This window comes from Dromaius novaehollandiae, chromosome 3 (assembly GCF_036370855.1).
Source record: "Dromaius novaehollandiae isolate bDroNov1 chromosome 3, bDroNov1.hap1, whole genome shotgun sequence".
In the NCBI taxonomy this organism is placed as follows: Eukaryota; Metazoa; Chordata; class Aves; order Casuariiformes; family Dromaiidae; genus Dromaius; species Dromaius novaehollandiae.
This window is the reverse complement of record NC_088100.1, coordinates 86,678,653-86,699,362: the sequence shown is the minus strand read 5'-3', so window position 1 is coordinate 86,699,362 and position 20,710 is coordinate 86,678,653. Positions and strand designations below refer to the sequence as shown.

The 20,710-nt window shown below is 37.0% G+C and overlaps 1 protein-coding gene across 6 annotated transcripts in view; it reads left to right on the top strand.

Annotated features, from left to right (window-relative positions):
* The window catches only part of RGS7 (regulator of G protein signaling 7), a 290,217-nt gene that overhangs the window by 250,835 nt on the left and 18,672 nt on the right, over positions 1-20,710 (top strand). For all 6 annotated transcript variants that reach the window (XM_064509374.1, XM_064509369.1, XM_064509372.1 and 3 more), the window contains 5 exons: positions 11,037-11,111; positions 12,195-12,293; positions 13,035-13,096; positions 14,661-14,771; positions 15,246-15,371. In XM_064509374.1, the coding sequence (XP_064365444.1) occupies positions 11,037-11,111; positions 12,195-12,293; positions 13,035-13,096; positions 14,661-14,771; positions 15,246-15,371 (473 nt within the window). The remainder of the gene's footprint in view (positions 1-11,036; positions 11,112-12,194; positions 12,294-13,034; positions 13,097-14,660; positions 14,772-15,245; positions 15,372-20,710) is intronic.

Genomic DNA, 20,710 nt, shown 5'->3' with positions numbered 1-20,710 from the left:
CAGTTTCAAGCCCATAATCTTACAGTTGTTAAAACAGCACAAGCAGGTACTAAAACAGTAATTCTCCTGAAATGTTCTCAAACTTGCATCAAATACAGTAGCAGCAGAGTATCTTTATGGCTTGCTGTAAAATTAACTCTTTTAGGTAGCAGGCGAGGTCAGCTGATATAGTACTACTGCAAACTATTAAATGGATTCCCTTTTCTTCTTGATTTACACATTAATGTAATTCAAATCAAATGCAAAATAAAGGCCTGTTGGCTATTTGTTGAAATTCAAATTAATTCAGAAGATAATGGAGAAAGCATCATTTTCTCCTGAAAGTCATCTGTATACATTTCAACTAAAACAAATCTCTCTCTCTAAAACAAAACACAGTATTTGTGTGATTTTAGGCAGAAAGGCAGCTTAGCCAGGGTGTTTACAGTTGGTAAGGACAGCAGTAGCGTAAAGGGCAAGTGTGGCTTTAAAATTAATTCACCGATGATGTAAGATTCAGAAACGTGTATGATTTCTGGTTTTGGGGTTTCATGCCGTTGTTTCCCGGTAGCAAGTTAGTAAAATGTAATCTTTTCTTTTTTTAAAACCTTGTCACACATCTCACACCTTGAACTTTTCTCTCTGTTTAATAGAAATAGAATCCTATAAGAAATTAATCTAACCGTTCCTGTTTACATTTTAAAATTATACTCTCTGTGGTCTGAAAGTGACCCTCAGCCTCTGAGCTGGTATGTAAGATTGCCAGGTGTCTAGAGTCAGGCAGGAGATACAGGTTATTTTTCTGGGTTTTCTTTTCTTGCTTTTAGATGCTCTTATTTTTAATGACTTTTCCATCCTGTCCTTCAAGATCAGCCTCAAAGATGAATTTAACTTGGCTAGGGTGGAGCAATCCTTCATTTCACACTTCGCATGCTACAAATCCTAGACTTTTCTGGGCCAATTACTTGTTTAGCCGCAGAACATGTCTGTCTACTATATTATAATATTTTTGAAGTTATTAAACATCTCCAGGAAACAAATATGAAGCATGCCATCCAACTTCTCTAGTGATATATCCGCCTACAATTTCCAAGTTTTCTTTCGCACCTGTTTCATAATACATCGTTGCAAGGGAGTTACCTCTCCAGTGGGCAGGGAATGCAGCCAAGGCAGCTGTTGGCAGTCTCAGAGAACCGGACTACTGCTAATGAAACAAAGCCTTGTGCAACTTGTCCTTTTCAGAAAAATGGGTTAGCGTGTTTCTCATCCTTACTCACATCTGTTTGAGACAGGTATTTTTAAACCTTATAGTTAACTTGTTAGGTAACCTTTATGGAAGAATTTGTACTTATGTTATTTAGCACTGTAGTGCGCTATGATACTTGAGTAAGGGTGGGATGGATGGGGAAGAAGAAAACTGTCTTCTTTTTCCCCAACAGTGCAACAAGCTGAAAATGCTCCAGTGAAAATGGAGGAAGAAGTCAGAAACTGTGAAATGGCTAACTGATGAGATGATAGAAGGACACTGAAAAATGAGATGAGGTTCTTGGTTTTTATTAAGAACCAATTCAGGTTGCAAGTAGGCGAAGAAGTAAAGATAAGGAATAAAGAATTTCTAGAATAATTACAATGCTTATACACCGAATTTTGTTTCTGTTTGAGTGAAGTTTGCTGCTTTAATCGAAAGCATTCTGTCAAGGATTTTCTTATAAGTCAAGCGGCAGACAATTAATTTCTAAATGTCACCTATATTCCCCTTCATCATTTTCATAAAGATGTGGTCAGACTTTCCTTTTGTTAAAAGTTATCTGTGAAGTGAAAACCTAAATCTGTCTGTATGGAATCAGTAAAACTGCAGGTGTCTGCTTTTGGAGGAGTGAAAAAAATTGACAAAGTAATAACGACTATCAGTATTTAGCATAGAGGCAGCAAACCAGATAAATTTAACAGGCTTCCTTATGTACCATTGTAGCAAATACTGGAATTTTCACAACCACAAAAATTACATTAATACAGCTTTAATTAAAATTAATACTATTCAATCACAATTTTTCAATCACGGCTCATTTCTGGTTCTGAAAACCAGTCACTACAACTAAAATAATCTGTTTTAAATTAAGAATAATTAGAAAGTAAGTTATCTTCCAAAAATAATTAAGTCCATCACTTCAGTGCCAATCCAGTAGTATATTCTTTAGTGCTGCTTCAGAAACTGAATTTTAACATCCTTATCATCTGAATTCAGTAGTATACATTTCTCTGACATATGAACCAGTCAAAATAAAAAATTTAAAAGCAATGTGATAAACACCCATTTTCTTAAGGTAAAAATCCAGCTTTGCACTAGATCTGTCCTTAACAAGCAATGAAGTGAGAATGTGAGAATCTGTGCTAACACTTAAGGTGCTCTCTCTCATATGCATTAATTCTATGTATAATTAAATAATATTAAATTTCTTGAAAAAGTCTATGTAGTTTTATTTTCTCTTACTGTTCAAAGTAGGTTCTTATTTTGCACAGGCACTTGAATTCCATGTGCGTCTGATACTACTCAGGGAAAAGATGTGGGCTCTAGTGTGAAAAAACAAATACGTATAAATAGTAAGTTAATACATATTACATTCCTTTTTTTTGGAAAGATGTGAAAAACTTTGAAGTGTTAAGTGATCCTAAGTTCCAGGCTAAGTTATACTCTCCATTAAGATACTTGAGTGAGTTTAACTGTACTGCAAACATAACTGAAGTTTTATAAAACTAATTGATCAAATATCTGTCCTTCATCTGATGGTCTTTGAATTTCATTTTTCTTGTCCAAACAAGAGAAACAACTTGACAACTTGTAGTTGAACTTCTATCCATTGATTGCACTCCCTGCTATGTTTTGTTTAAGTCTACATTGTGGAGCAACAGGGGACCAACTGCAATTTTAATAGTAGCCAGAGATCTTCAAAGAAGTCCTCAAATAAAGCATGTGTTGATTTTACCAATTGGCTCAAATAGTAGGGAGTCTCTCCTTCAGGAGGGGCTGTCTATAGTGGGTTTAATTTACCCTACATGCTTATGCCGTCATCTGTAGTTTATCCAGAATTCATTATTTTTGCAACTGTATATTTGAAGTGGATGAGACAATCAGGTTTATTGCTCATTCCTTTCAATTTAATAAATAAGTCTGGAACTATATATTATTTATCTCTGTTCTTTAATGAGTCAAAATGAAATTAGCTAATGAAGACACTTATTAAGCGTTTGAATTCATGCTATGCTGCCTGCCTAATTCTCTACTAAAACCAACAGGAGAGAACACTTAATCCTAACAAAGCTTTTATTAATTCTTACCAAGGTGATCCTTTCCTTCGTAGTGATCAGTTCACTAAGATTTGACATTGAATATTCCTGAGTCTAAAGTAGAAGTTCAGTAAATGGATAAGAAAAAATTAAGACTTGTACTTAACATTATGAAAAGTCAACAGGTTGTACATCTTTATCAGCTGATGTAGACAAGTATTAGTAATTAAGCTGTGTAAAACTAATTTGTTTCAGTAATGTTACTTGGCTGTAGATCATTATTTTCGGGCATATTTGCAGCATCTTGTCAGAGGTATCACATGTTTTAAAAATAGATCCATGTTAGAGAATATAAGCAAATCTGAGGCTCGTCTGTGCAAGTCCATTTCCAAATTGTATTTATTTATTTCAGTGTCACACTGAATCCACACACTGTAATGATTTGCCCTCTCTGCTGTTCCATAAAGATTCTATTTAGTAGTATAATACATCTTTTTTAAGATAAACGATGAAAAGGCTGAAGAAACTGGGTGAAATACCTAGTTCTTTAGTAAATCAAGCAGGTTTCAGTAATTTTTTTCCTGATTATGTATCAAATTTACGAGGCATAAAACTTGAGGCATATGGGAATGAAATCTGAAACATCCTGCCAAAGAAATTTATATGAGAGAATAATCTTGGGATTTGCTTCCTAATAAACTATGATTAATAGATGTTAATTGGAAGGTATAGCTGCACTTCCCAGATGAGCTAGTTTATAAAAGAAGAGAGAGTCCATAGGAAAAACTGGAAAAATTATGAACTGATTTTAGAGAAGTTTGGTCTGGTGTTCTAGGAAGATGAAAGAACTTAATAGTATCTGTATATATCGTCATCATCAGACTTACTGCAATCTATACATAAAGTTACCACGGCCATAATGGACTGTCATCCAAAAAATGTATCTTTCTGTGTTTGCTTTTTAATAAAGCTATAATACAAGTGGTACTTCCATACAAACACTGAAGTTATCTGAAGTTATCTTCATGCCAGGTACCTAACACCAAATCCCTATTCTTGTGTGTAAGTCATACACCTGAATCAAACAGTGGTGTTTCTAGAGAGGCATCTGTGCTAAAAGTAATTGTGCAGAAGCTGGGAATATGATACTATTTAAAAAAGAAGAAAAGTGTGACAGAAATACACACTCTTGGAAAGGCAGGCAGAGAAAAGAAAACTTGGTACTGATCATTCCTTATATAATAATTAATTCCATTATAATTAATTAATTCCATTATAATAACTCCGTTATATAATAGCTTTTGATACTTTTGTAAAAATTAAGATGCTACTAGTATCAGAGAAGAACAAAAGTATCTTGTATCATCAGTTGCCGCGGGAGAAGAACGACCATAATCATTAAGTATCTGGACCTTGTGGTGGGGATATGTGCTCAACTTAGTTTGGGGTCTGTAATTTTTGGATGATACTAGCTGTGTGAAAGATGGGAGAAGAGTTGCAATTTTTTTCTTTAAAAAAGTAGTCCATCACTTCTATCCTAATAATTAAGCTCAACTTAAGATTGTTCCTGTTTCTTCAAGCGTGTCTGCTAATTGATTGGGGATCTTGGGACTAGAGATGTTGTCAACACAAGTCCCAACACTTACACGCTTTGGTTTCTCAAAGTTTTTTCGAAGAACTGCTGAGCCATATGGAAATTGTAATTAAACCGTAGAGTTTTGGAGAGGCTAAGAAAATCTCTAAGTGTGCTTCAAATTAGCTACACCTAGTTAATTGTAAGTTAAAGCAATGATGAAGTGCTTCAGTTCTATGTAACAATCTTTTTTTCCAAGCCAAAGGAAATGATTCTCTTTGGCTGTATGCTTCTGTAGCCCAGTTCCAGTAATCACTGTGTTTGGCTCTACTTTCTTCAATGCTCTGATAGAGGCCGACAGGGGCTAAATAGTGGTATCAATACACGTTCCTACTTACCTGCAGATTCTGGCAACTCTGGCTACTGGATTTTTGTCATCACTTAATTAAGGTAGATTGATAGAATGGTTATAGAGTGAGCTAGGCTTTAAACAACTTCCAGGGCCTATCGGATAACCACCAGGAAAACAATTTTCTGAAACTTCTTTAAAGGTTGGAAGTGTACATCTCTCCTTTGACTGGACCCTGTGATAACAGCCAGGCTTTCCAAATCCTGTTAAAAGGGTTGACCACTTGTGTTCAGCACACTTGCAATGTTTCTTTGAGACTTTCTTTTACACTAACCAAGTAATTAAGGCTGCAGCTCGTTCTAAGCAAAGCCTTTTTACTTTTTGACCCCGAAGTGCATAACATACAGTAAGATGAGGTAAAAACCAAAATATCCAAATAATCTATACCTAAACCTCAACCTTTCCTTAAAAGCCTTGGCAGGTCCTACACACTCCAGTAACTTCCATCTATGGAAAATGAAAGATTACTACATTGCAGGGGAATATAGTCTGTGTTTTTCTCTGTGAGAGACTCAGTCCTAGCCATTACTGACAACTCATTCAGTATAGGATTTTAATATCTCCTTTGATGCTAGACTTTGTCTGAGAAAAATTTTCCCACAGAGCCAGAGTCAAGCTACTTATTCCTCCAACTAATAAACTCTTTGTTTTTTTAGCTGAGCACTACCGGCATTTTATTCTTTGCTTCATTTCTTGTTTTATAATCTTTCATCCTCTTACTCTGCTTTGATATTTAACTATGCACAGTATACATGAATATACTGGAATATAAAAACTACAAATAAAAGGAGCACTGCTATTCTGCTTATCATTCACTTAGAAGTGAGTGATATGAATACTGACTGTTCAGGGTTAGAAGACTCCCTTCCTAGCAAAATGACAGAAACAGCAAAAATGGCAGAAATAGCAAAATAGATTGGTACAGGAGGCAACACTAATATTTGACACTTCGGAAATTTCAAGTTTTAAACAATATATTTTTGACAGTCTGCTATAATGTAATAGCAGATAATGTAAAAGATAACTTTCAATCTGTGCCTTTCTTTTACATTTATGTGTGTTTGACTTGTTTTACTCTCTTTTTTACCTTTTCCAATTGGAACCCAGGATCTGCCATGTTTGTGTCTGGGTACATTATGAATGATCAACCTGGAGATCTTGAAATTAAATATTTTGCAGCTAATCTTAGCAAGTTAGCCCATGCCTGTAAAACAAAAAAAAAAATCTATTTCAAAATGAACTGACATTGAAATGCTTGACAAGTCCTTGTGCAAGGAATGGAAATCAATGTCTAAATATTTACTGCTTTAATGCATTCTGAATTTATGGGTGTGCATATTGAAATGAGGTGATTGTGTTAAATATCGTCTCTGTCTTTTTAGCTAACGAAGCTATGAAATTTAGTTTTCCTTGAGTCATCAGTAGTTCTGTCTTTACGAGTTGAGAACTGTTTTTTGAATTTCAGTCCCTGCAACATGAGAAGCTCATAGGCTAGAATCATACCAAAATTTAGGCTGAGAGGGACTTCTGGGGGTCATCTAGTCTTGCCTCCTGCTCAGAGAAGTGCTAAGTTGAATCAGATTGCCCAGGGCCTTGTCTAATCGCCCTCTGAAAATCACCAAGGATGGAGATTGCACAGCCTCTCTGGGCAACTTATTTATCTACTCTTGTTGTGAAGAATATTTCCCATGTATCTGACTGGCATAGGCCTTACTGCAATTTCTGACCGTTGCCTCTTGTCCTTTCACTGTGCACCTCTGAGACAAGTAACCCCCCCTCAGATAGTGGAAGAGAACAGTTACTCCCCACTTCTGCAGGTTAGAAGGACTCAGTTCCTTCAGCCTTTCTTTGAATGTCACACGTTCCAGCCTCCTAATCATCTTACTGTTCATCCACTGGACTTTAATATTTTGAATATATTCCTTGTTTTGATTGAGGGGCCCAGAACTGCTGTCGGCATTCCAGATGCAGCCTCATGATGCTGAGTAGAAAGAAATAACCACTTCCTTTGCTTGCTGGCTATGCTGTTACTAAGGCAGCTCGGTTTATGGTTATGCTTTATTGCTGCAAGGACATACTGCTGACTCATGTTCAGCGTCTTGTGCCTCACTTGCTACAGAGAAGTGACCTAGTCATTCAGTACCCAGCCTATTCCCATGCATGAGGTTATTCCCTCCCACATACATGGATTTCTTTGTCTCAAATACAACAAAACTTTTTGGTTATTCTCAGTTGAGTAGATTCACAGTTAAATAGCTGTGTTCTTTAAGAAAAAAAGTTCAGTTGCTTTCAGGATGAAAATTAATTTACTTTCTGGTGAGGATTTCACATTTATGAGCATTGCAAGTATATCATAGGAAAGAGTGTTTTACATAAAAAGGTGTTGGTAGCAGTTGCTTTTGGCTATGGGGCCAGGCAATAAAACACTGTGTATATAGCAAACAGGGAAGATGCAAAACATTCTGTTTGTACAGGGCCCTTGGAATGTATAATGATGTACAGTAAACAGACTTTAAATATTAGCAGTTCTGCACTACATGGATAGAAAACTACTATGGCTAAAGCATCACATTTCCCATTTGATGTACACAACAAATACTTCCAAACAGTTACTACAGGTGTCAAAAATTAATTGACTGTCAGCGCTAGTACAAGCGCTTAGTTAATTCACTGTTGCCACTATTATCAGGGAAAGATTATGAACATCAAGTGGATTTTTTTTAACTAAACATACCCCCAGGTGGTCATTGTTTTCAAATGATGACTCAAGTCAGATCCAAGCATGCAAGTCCCAAGAACTGCAGGATCTAAATCTGCCACTTTACCAACAGGCAGAAGGCAAGGGAGGCTTCATCCTTCAGCTGTGTTTCTTGGCGGACTCCTGTTATATAGCTTCCTAGTGAATATCGACAGAAAGTAGTACTGTTAGGAATTCATATTTACATGATTATTCAGTAATTGAGGAAGGGATTAAGAAAAATCTCATATATGTAGTAAAAACTCCTTTGATATTATTTGTCATCATTGGAGTGACAGGTTCTCTGTGGTAAATTAATACAATGGCATTTATACTTTGAGATGCGGGAATGTTAACTAATAGGTGAAAAGAAGCTAAGTTTCCTTTGAATATATGACAGCATTTCAGCAAGCTTATTTCGAAACAGAAGAGGGCCAAATTCTACCTTGGTTATGATATTTCTGTATGATAATTTCAAGAAGGTCACTAGAGCTTCCCTGGGGGACAGAACTGTTTTCATACAGAATATTAGCACTGAGAGAAATAAGCATTATGTTTACTCACATAGAGAAGGTTTCACGTCTTCCAGGAAATCTGTTTGAAAACTATTTACAGTATTAGTATGCAAATTATATACTGCACACTAAATGGGAATCTTGCAGCAGAACACTATGACAGGCATCTCACTATTTGAACCATGGTAGTCCGGTTAAAAAAGCAACACAAAAAGAAAACACAGCTGGATGTAATTGTATCCAAACACATACTTATTATGTTAATGGGGGCATGTGAATAAAATGCAGTGTGGTCCAGCAAAGGTTTTCCCACAAAGACTCTGAATAATTTTAGCAAAATGTTCAAATAATGGAAGCTTTTGTTTTCATTTTAGTTCAAAAGATGTTTGATATCTATTCCTAAATAATGACAGATGAAATGTGGCATCACCAGAGAAACAATAAGTCTCTCATAGCCTTCAGTATCATCTTAATACATTTTGTTTGGTTGAGAAGCCAGCGTGAAGTATGGCCCCAATTCCATTAGGTACTTCCAATGACATAATTTCACTCAGATTAGGAGAACAGCATTGTATATGCTAATGGTCTACGTCCTGAACTCCTACTGTTACCGCAGGTTGTCAGGGTACTGGTATGTCCTTTAGGTGTTGTCCCCTTTGTCCTGAAGCTTCCTGACCTGTCCCTGCGTGTACCTGGCTGCCACTGCTCTCCCATCACCTCCCACTCAGCTGCACCCCAGGGCCAGCGTCTGCCTTGACCACTTATTGTTGGCATCTCTGCCGAAGCAGGCCAATGTCACAGATCTGTTCATACCAATTGAATGCTGGTGAACTTCAAATCTTTCATAATAAGAGGCTTCAGAAGAGTTTTGTCATGCCTTCTTCACTGCCAGCTTCTGGCATAATCCTGAAGTAGACACATTGTTTTCTTTTTAACTTTATAGCTCAATATACTGCCCTGTGAAATTGCTTTCTGCCTTTAAATTGACTGTCATGCAGAGTTTCATATTTTTCAACCCACCTTTTTCTTTGAGAGTTGAAAGATATTCTGAGTTAAAAGACTGTGCCTGTCTTTTCACAGGCACAAAGTGTGCCTTCCCAAATCTAGTTCAATAGACATATAAGATGCAGTCTCAAGGATATTTTCTCAGTACCTATTTTTATTCTTGGTAAGGAAGGAAGAACAGTTTATGCTGCTAATGTAATATGGTCAAAGCATACATTAATGTATTATTTTAAAGTAAAAGCTTATTTATAGATTTAAAGAACTTAGTGGCTAAAAATTGATATGTTATTTAAAACATTTTTGTATCATTGGCTGTTTAATGAAATATGTTAGTTTCTTGGCTCTGCCTGTCTAGGAAAGGTTTAAAATTTTTATCTGCAAAGATATACAGCCACAGATATCAAGAGTTTTACATTACATTGAGGAGACATGGCTTGTATCATTAGTGTGATAATCAGTCCAGTTTCATTGTCTAGCAAGTAAATTCTAAGTGTAGCTACTCCCACTTAAAGAAATCTGCTCCCGCTAAAGATCTACTCATACTAGAGAGTAGCATTCCTGCTTCCAACTCTCAGTGGGAAATCTACTCTCACTAAAATCAATTGGTAAAACTCACCTGAGAGCATAATACTTACTTGTAGTTGCTTCCAGCAATTGGTAAGGAACACTTTTCACAGAATTTATACTTACAGAGAGGTGTGAAAATTAGAAGAAAGTGGGAGATTTGTGTTTTTTGGGAAGCTACAGGATTGTGAGAATGAATCTTTGAAGGCCAAATAGGATGCTTTGGAGAGTCATTCTATTTAGACAGCCAGTCTTCTGTTAAGGCAAATCCCATTTTGCCATTTTATTTTCCTCATTCTTTAAAAAAGATCATCTTTAAGAAAGTGATCCAGAAGCAGGGACTTTTGAAGGGAGCCTGGGGTTCACAGCTGAAGTGGTTACTGCACAGTTCTCTTTATTTTGTCTCTTTAGGTCACCCATGCTTCTTAAAAAAAAAGGCAGAAACACATGACCTATTTCTGTTGTCTTGAGAGTTTATTTTATTTCAGATTCATGATGTCAAGAGCTCTAAGCACGGGGGCTTCAGTGACTCACCCCCAAATTCCCAAATACTGCCAATAACAATTTAAATGAAACTAGCACCACTATGTGCTGCAAAGGCCTCTTATAGTAAGCATTTGGATATTTTCTGCTTCTCTATACATTGCTTTTAGTACTTTCAGCATGAAGATACACAGTAAAATGTCATAAAAGTCATCATGGGGTCCAGCAAAAGAGGCTGATTAGCAAAAGAATCTCTTACAATAAACCACACAAAATGGTACTTGCAATGCTTCCTTAGATGCTATGTTATTTAGGATTTAGCATGTCTTCTCTAGGAACTATTGCAGAAGGACATCAAGTTACTACATGCCTCTGATTATCTGTTTTCTTACCCTGACAAACTGAAGAGGAGTATCTCAAAGAAAATAGTGTGGAGTTCATTCTCAGATTTTATCCTTGTGCTTTCTTTTCTTTTTCTTTTAATAGCCTGGATGTGTAAACACTACTGAAGTAGATATAAAAAAATCTTCAAGAATGAGAAATCCACATAAAACGAGAAAGGTAACTACTGCTATTATATAAAAAGCAGGAGATGGGGGTAATTTATAGTGTGAAGTTCCATAGTTTCTTAAAATAATTTTTTCTTTCACTACAATGAACAGATACATGAACATATTTTGTTATTTCATAAGCTCTTAAATGACTTAGTATTAACAAATTTACTACTAATAATTAAGTACTGTCACATAAGAAAGGCTTTGGAGAAATACACAGACTATGAAAATGTAACCCATTTTGCATGCCCTATGCATGTTGTTCGGTAGATTGAATAAAGCGTGTTTAAATGTTTCTATCAGTAGTTAAGGAAAATAATGAAAAATGCTATGTAATCTATAATAGCAGTACTTCTTGTGCTGTCCTGAATGAAAACGGTATCTCTAGTTTATGGATATCCCTCAAATGGCTGACCAGAAACTGCAGAGGAAATAAGCTTCATCTAAATTAGGATCCAGACATGAACTGCACAGGTTCTCTAAGGATTTTTAAGTAGACTGGACCAACACTTTCTGTCAAATCCTCTGTATCATAATAATGTAGATTGAGTCCAACTTTAAAGTACTCCCTTTGATGTATATTCTGGTGTCAACCCATGGAAAAATCTCTTTTAAAACGGAAACTGGATTTATAGAAAGTTTTAGTGTAGTGTATTTACAGTAGTGAAAGCTCTAGATTATAGTAATTTATCAACCACTAATCACAAATTTGGGAGTCATCCAAATAATCCTTTGTGATAGTGTACCTTTAAGGGTGCTATTTCTTCCTTTCCTACCAGCCATTTCTACTTACTGTGGTAGTTGCCTTTCAGCCAACCCCCATGTTTTGCTATGCTGTTAATATATAGACAAAATAAAAGATCCTGTGTTCTATGGCATTATAAAACTGGGCCCTTTTGAGAGTCTTTATTTTACATCATGATGTAGATGCATAATTTTATCTGAGTGCATGGTTTATTTACAATTTCTTTAGAAATGGATGATATGGGCTAACTTCTTGAATACGATGTACAAAAACTGTTCACCTACTATTGGTATGTATAGAAAGAAATTGTCTGAAAACAGCTTTTTTCCCATGTTTTTTGCACAGTCTGTCTATGGCTTACAAAACGACATTCGAAGTCACAGCCCTACCCACACACCAGTACCAGAGACTAAGCCACCCACAGAAGATGAACTGCACCAAGAGGTTTGAAAAATAACTATAAGCACATACTTTTATGTGAACTTTTTAAGAAAGTAGGTATTATGCCAAAATAATCAGGACTGGGAGGTATATTCAGAATAGATCTATTAAATGTTTAGTGAATCTTTTCCTCGTTTCAGGATGTATGGATTTAGGTATGTAACTTCTGTTAAAACTAATCGTACAAACACTGACACTTTCGGTATCTTGAATTAAACAGTTAAGGGCTTTAGAAACAGTCTCATTAGTGGGGTCTTTGTACAGTTAAACCCCTTTACAGTACCCCTTTAGCAGTAGATAGCTCACTCACTTGTCCTTTCAACACTTCGGTATGAGGTTTGGGGCCATGGTTACGTCTCAGCCATGTATGTGTTCACACATTTACCTACCATAAATACTTCATTGATCTCTCCTGAGGCATTAGAATTGGGAGAAGGTAAATGTCTGAAGAATTAGTAGCTTTCTTTAAAAATCTAAAAAAAATGCTAATTGGATTTCTTTTGATGAACCTGTAGGGAAAACGTTAGATTAGCTCCTTTTTTGTCTCTGAAAAGTGTTTTCTGATTGATGGAAAATTCCATTTACTTTAGAATTATAATGCTGAAATGTTGTTGCCACTAAGATATACTTCTCTTCTGTGCCTTAGGATAAATAAAGGTTAAATTACAGCCCTAATAAAAAAGTTATGGAAACAGAGTTAAGCAATGAATTACTCATAACACTCCTTGCTTTCCTTTTGTGCAGATTAAGCACTGGCAAATGCAGTTAGACAGACATCGATTAAAAATGTCAAAAGTTGCAGAGAGGTAAGTATATTGTCACATCTTCTGGTTTTTCAATTATACAGATAACTACTGGGAAAATATCAGTATAAAATAGCTGCAAAGAAAGAGAGGCAAAGGAGCTCAGGTGTCGCAGAAATAAGTGGTGAGAATTTACTTTAAGTGTGAGCTATGAAGTTCTTCTGTTGCTAAGAGAAGACCCAGATATTTCTTGATATGTTCACTAATCCGTCCAAGAGTCACAGAAGGAGCCTCTGATCAAGTGGTCACAAGTTTCACCTTACATTTACAAGGGGCTAAACAGAAATACGTCTGGAATTACTGTTTTGGTATTTCAAAAGAGCAATAATACTGATAAAGCAAGGGAAGTGACTAGGAGAGCTGGCTAGGGGAGGAGCTCTGCACATGGACACGGAGTGCCTCTGAGCTTCCTTCGGGTCAGGGGATGTAACACTGTTAGGACTTGGTCTCTAAATAGTACCAAAATATGTAAGGAAGGGGCTAGATAACAAAAAACCCCACCGCTCAGAAAGACTAACCACAACTTACAAAAGGAAGAGGAAAGGATTGCTGTTGTCTTACACATGAAGAAGCACAGAGGTAAAGTGAAAATTGCAGAAAGTTAAGCTGTATAAGAGACAGGAAAGGAAAAGAAATTAAACAGAAATGGTTCTTCATCTCCCCATATATGTGTATGTGCACACGTGTGCTTATATATGTGTATGTATGCACTCACATAAGAGCCCATATGAATGTATATTTGTAAAGAGAACAGGTTAAGAATTTGTGTTTGTTGCACAGTAAGGATGGAAGACAGACTAAATACAAATAGGGACCAGAAGATAAGTATGTATCCTCACTTCTCAGTAAAGTTGATAATGTTGATGATGAGGCAAAAAGAGAGGTGGAAAGTGAGAATAAGGGTATGGGAGATGGAAATTACCAGAACACAAGCAAATTTTTAAGTGTGTTCAAGTCAGTCAGACCAGTTTATGAACACTGAAGACTTTGGAAAAAACTGATGTGGTTTTGAGTAGTGCCATTTGATTAGGAAATTATAAAAATATTAACTGTATTTTAAAAAGGGAAACATATAGACCCTAGAGCCGCAGGGCCAGTGACTGTGACTTAAATAGCATGCAGTGTTTTCGAACAGATTTTAAAGGAAATGATCATTAAAACCATAGAGATTTAAAACATGCCGCTTTATAAAAGCAAATGAACATGGAAGAGGATGCTTGATTTAATTCATTATTGCATTAGGGAGCTCTAAATATTCTTTAATGAAAAGCTATTTAGAGGTATTAGAAAAGTTTCTAGTTTAGTTTATTTCAGATCTTGATAAGAAAGATCTGAAATACCCCTCCTTCTTCACAAGTCCACAGGTTCAGAGACAGTTGAGTCATTGGCACTCTTAAACTGAGATTTGAGCAAATCTATTTTAGCTTGAGCTTGTAGGTGACTTCTGAGTGTGTGCACAGCTGGTTACCATGGTTCAGTTGATGCAAGGTAACTTGTTAGCTGTGGTAACCTGATCAGGTTTCCTCGCTCCCTGACATGACAATGTTTGATGCTTTTGTTTTCTTAGTTTATTAGCTTATACAGAGCAGTATTTGGAATATGATCCTTTTCTTGTGCCCCCTGATCCCTCAAATCCATGGATATCAGATGACACTACTTTCTGGGAACTGGAAGCAAGGTATATAATTTTATTTCTTCTTTTGGGGTAAAAAAAAAAAACCCTTAGGCTTTCCTTGAAATATGATGATTTCAGATAGAGGTATATCTCTGTATAATGGTATAGTACTGAGGCAGGAGAGCAGTGAAGGAAATGTGCATTCTTTTGGTCTTTCCAGCCTTACAGTTTTACAGTATGGGAAGAGATATGGATTGATAAATCTATGTAAACTGGCAAAAAAGGCACCTTTTAAAATCTGGTAACATGTCCCAGTTATAAGTCGTTAATCTTCTACATTAGTGCATGCATATTACCTTTGTACTTTTTAAATACTGACAACCTGGTTGCTCATCTCTGAACGCTGCATAGACATGAGTGATTGGGAAGATGGGAAATCTGTGGGTGAACTTTGGGATTTAATCTGAATTGTAAACACAAAGTATTAGGATACTGAAGTATTGCTGATTGTGGATTTTGTTGTTTTTAATTCTGTAGTAAAGAGCCAGGACAGCAGAGGGTAAAGCGATGGGGGTTTGGCATGGATGAAGCTTTGAAAGACCCCGTGGGAAGAGAGCAGTTTCTTAAATTCCTGGAGTCAGAATTCAGTTCAGAAAATTTAAGGTAAGTGTGAGAGACTTTATTTTTTAATAGCTTCTAAGATAGCTTTTTTGTCTGGTACCATTCTTGCTAGTTTTTGATGCCTGCAAATATTTTCCTATGTCTTGTCCTTCAGAGTCCATTCTCAGATTGCTGCATGCTCCCATGCTCAGTCTGAGAGACATTGTTATAGTTAGCAGAGATTCATGTGAAGCATATTCCCCCAGTCATGCCCAACTTTTGGTCAAAGTACTCTTGTAAAAGCTTTCTTCTCAGCTGATTTTATTATGCCTCTTTAAAACACTGATGAACTCAAAGCCTGTTCGATATCTTTTATTAAGTTCAGTAACATGAGGACAGTAAAATTAAAGAATTTGTTAAAAAGTAACTAAGGAACTTAGAAGTAAAAATCATAAATTTTCACTGTTGATCAGGTTCCTATGGATCTTTGGTCTTTTGAAAATCTCCACCATATTGTTTAAAAAATTTTGCTACTGATGTGGATCAGACAAAATAGAAATAGTGTGACATCAACGTCTCAAATTCCTCACTAACTGCATAATGAAAAGGTGCCAATAAAGCTTACATCAAAAATATATATATGAACAGTATTCTTTTTAAGTGAGGGAGAAATAGTACCTGATTTAAGAATATATATAATTCATCTAATAGTATGTTTTGTTGTCACTGTTCTAAGGAAGTCGTACTGCAATTAGAATCATTCCAGAGGGACTGATAACAACATTTCTATAGATCAGTCAGACTGTATGAAGTACAAAAGTATGTGCAACATAATTTCCTCTTTTTTTCCATCTTCTTGTCAGATGTAGTCTATGACACTTTCCATTGACCTACATCATAAAGAGTGTTAAAATCCTATCTGCATGCATACTATAACTTAGAGAAATCCTAAACTCCTTTTTTAATATGCCAGGTCTCACTCCTAAGCGGTGCAGCATAGCCACACATAGTAGAGTTATATTTGTGTAGCATTTTACAAGAGGCATTCAACATTTTGAGACGTTGATTCCTAAATGCTGAGTAATGGGACCGACCTCACTGCGGTTATCGAAGATTTTCAGCAGAGTAGCTGAAGATGGTTTCCTCTAAGTTGCTGGCCATGGTCTTTTTCAAAGGGTGAACTTTGTGTCACAAATGTATATTAGATACTGTAAACCTTGTGATTTTCCTAGCTGACTTTTTTGCCTTTGCTCTCATGGATATACGGCCTGAGTTCTGTGTATATGTCGATAAATGACTTCAGCAATGACAGGTGTAGATTTGTTTCTCATTAAGAAATTGAACTAACTGCTAAAGTGAAAACTTTTAAATCTGAGTAATACAAAAAAAGGAAAGGTAATTTTTTATTTACAAAACACCCTGGTAGTTCCTTATGCAGAGCAGCTGTTCAAACCTGAACCTATTTAGTCTAGAGTATTCTGTGGTTTCTATGCTTTTTCTGTGATTAATTTGTATCTCTGCCAACTAGACTGTTACCCGCATAATCCCTAGCTCTTTCTTCTAATCCTATTTACAACACTAACCACAGGCAGTGTGCAAGTGACTGATCCAGAAAAATACCCAAGAGAAATACATTACGAACTTACTCCTTGACATGCAATCTACTATTCTCTCTCTCTCTCTAGAATCTTACATATAAAAAATACAATATCTGAGCAACAGTGAATATGAACCTATAAGCTGTCCCGGGGAAGGATCAGGCAGAACAGACTCACACTGCAAGTGTTCCTTCTCTGATGATTAACTGAAGGAAAACTGTCTCACAAGCTCAAAATTACGTTTATGAATTCTCAAACTTTGAGGCAATGAATCCAGAGTTAGACTCACATAGTAAAGTTAGAAGTTTCAGGTTAGAAAGCATGAATTTGTAAAGCCTGTTATGTATGGAAGTCAAAGCATTACCGATCAGTGATAGAAACTGAAAGCTTTTTGGACATGTTGGTTTCAAGCATTTTTGTTAAATAAACCTTAAATTTAAAAGACCATGTATTTCTTTGCTCACCAGTTAGCCACATTGTGACAGTTTGTTGGTTTTCTTTTTTTTTTTTTCTGATTTAACAGCCACCTTGAGAAAAGGATGTATTTCCATCCACATCTTCCTATTCCAACAAAGTAACTTCAAGTCTGCTATCAGCTCTGGTCCTTTTGCAGGTCTAATTGTGATAGAATTTACAGCAAACACCATCAAACTTATAGCATGGTAGAAAGTTGGGATCCTGGATTCGAGCTAACAAATGCCATACATAGGATACACGAGGGGACTGCAGGCACTACAGAGAGATTCAGTATTAGGCAATTAGAAGTCTTATACCTCATGTTAGTGAAAGAAATGCTGGAAATATGAAACAATAGATAAAACCTACCAGATACACCATTTCTGTTCAAGTGTGATTATCTTATGTAGTTAATATTCCTAGTATTCTTTCATTAGCTTGGACTGAGAGCATCTAAGCTGGCCGAGAACCTGATTCTTAGTGGATATGGAGCCTGTCTTAAGAAACAGAACAGGAATGAAGTGGGTCGAGTCATGAACTAGAATTAAGCACTATGCAATCACTAGGAATGCAGCCAGGGTTCACCTCCCTCCTCTGTCTCTCTGAGCTCTCTTTCTCTTCCTGTAAATTGGGATTAATCGTATTTCATTCCATCAAGAGTGTTATAAAGGGTAGCAAATGGATAAAACATATCCTTCTATTGGGAGAGGGAACTGAGGCATCTTACTCTGAACAGTCCCTAGTGAGTCTCGTCCTGCTTGATCATTTAGTAAAGTCCTCTTGAAAAAGTCTAATAAGGTCTGTAAGTGTGGTAGTTTCATTACAGTATGATTGCAATTTGCTTACACCCAAGATGGATGCTGTTTTCAGCTAACATATGCCATGACTTGTAATCTTCCATTACCATGCAGCTTTTTTGGAAGGGCTGCTTTGTACTCTGTTCACTAAAAGAGGACAAACAGCTAAAGCAGCACATGATTTGGATAATAGATTTGTAAAATTCCCACTGCCTATTAGAAAAACAGTGATCAGCATTTAAAATTCACAAGACTTGCGTTTTAGCATGATCCAGTACTACAGAGCTTGGTCACAAAGCTGTCCAAGCACTCAAAAAGGAATTTTCAAAGAGAGTGAGATAATTAAGTGAATCTTGCTGAAATGTGGCATCTGGAGACCTAATTTCTTTCATCTCTAGAATATCCAAATTCCTCTCCATATCCTTCCTTTGTCTGCATGCTGCAGAATTCTTTGAAAAGCTTGTATTCATATGCTGACTGTATGTTTGTTCCCAAATGGTTGTTTTGTAGGAGTTGCAGCCTGTGAAGATCAAAATGGTTTCAGTCCTGCCAATCTGAAAGTCTGTCCAAGTCATTATGCAATTTAGCAGTAGGTGTGACCTCCAGGGAGTGCTCAGGCTGCAAAAGCCTCCTAGGTTAAAGAAGGGAGAGCTGACAACAGGGCAACTTCTTGATGGACTTTTCCTGGTGGAACCCTTGCCCCTTCCGTTCATCCTCATTTATGATCTTCCATAATGTGTGGCAAAGTTTAGGAAAAAGGGGCTTTGAGTTATGATTGTCTGGGCAAAATAAGAGAGGGACTGAGAAGGTAGCCAGATTTGAGGCATTTTCTCTGGATAGAGTTTCTGTGACCAACCCACTGCAAGCTGAAATTTTATGAGATGTTTAGTTTGGACTTGTAAACCTGTTGCTGTAAAAATATTCCACGCTGGAGATAGAAGCTTCAAATTACATATTGTGAAGCAAATAAATAAAAAACCACATTCACTGCTAAAAATTTGCAGTATTGCCTACAAAACATTTCAATCATAGTGCTTTAGTGCTTAGAGTTCTGCATGTTATAAGGTATGAAGAACAATTAACTATACTTGATTCTGTTGCAAGCCTGAACAGAAGCACTGGTAATGGCACTTTCTCACAAAATATAGACACTGGTAATTTTTATCCCTTACACTGTTGATTATGAGCCCCAGATTTTGCTTGCTAATAACTTTGCCAAAATTTAATTCTTGAGGCTGAAATTGCCCATGTTTTATTTCTGCTTCAGACTCAAGTTTAAACTCTCAAAAATACAGCCATTTCTGAAGATCAGATCAAAAGGATCTAGCTGTAAGATTTAAATGTTTTCTCTGCCATTTTCTTGAAGACCTTTAGCACTATGTCTTGAAGCTTGAAGTTGTATTTAGCAAGAAGGTGGACTCTAGGAGTCCGAGAGTGGTCTTTCCTGCCTCTAGAAAAATGTTAGCTGATTTTCCCCGTGGAGTTTGTTACTGTTTAATGCTGAAAATGCAGATGGGTCTGTCCTCTTTGGACCTGTTTTATCACAGGCACTGGGCACAAGGACCATGTAATTTCCACTTCATTTTCTCCATGCTCTGCATAAAACCTTGCACATTTGTGGAGAATCACTGCAGCCGCTCTCTCACGCTGTGCTAAATTTAACTGATTAGCTTGATCTGGGATCTGCTGATGGCTGCATCTGACATTTAGGTCAGTTAATGGGACAGAAGCTGTGTTGCAGCTGTGATATTTATCTGGCAAGGCCACCCTCACTTTGAAAGTAATCCAGCTGGAAGACATAATCCCCAGATGTCTTGTAACATGTGTCTTACCACGGCATATGACTGGATGTACGACCATCAGATGCTGTGCACTCTCACTCAGCTCTGCATCTGGCGTGTGACCCAGCATGTGGCAGCCCCAACGCTGGAGCGGGAGACAGCAGCCAGCTTTACGTGCAGCTGCTCAGGCCCCGTTCAGTGGGAGAGCTCTGAGCACCCGCCGGGGAGCATCTCCTGGGCAGACGCAAACTCCATTGTCGGGAGAGAAGGACATTCATCCAAAGGCAGAGGAACCAAACTCCAGTCACTTCCAGTAACTAGCACTAAGTGGATGTATATTATTGTCCAGGAAATGCAGTTCGGTTCCCGCCCCCGTCCCCTCTCCTGTCCTTACATCTGCTCTTTGTGGCACATTATGTGCTGCTTTCTACAGGAGTCTTCCCTTGCTTGGTTTACAGCTAATGAGGCAGAGAGCTGTCAAGAGGGACAGAGAGCTCTTTTTGATTTGAAGCCCTGTGCTGAGGTCTTGGGGACTTCAAGTTCATTGTGTTGTTGGTTGCCATGTGATGTTTGGAAAAGTTATTTTTGAAAATGCAAGAAGCGGCAGTCCTGTTTTTGGCATTTCCTAACTTGTGCATATTTGACTTTAACTCTTCTGTGGGAGGAGGGCATACATTTTGTCTTGAAAGCTCAATAAGTAGATTAAAATGTTAAAATGCGTGTTGGCTGTGAAGTAAGCTCCATAGACGTAACATACTGCAGAAATCAGC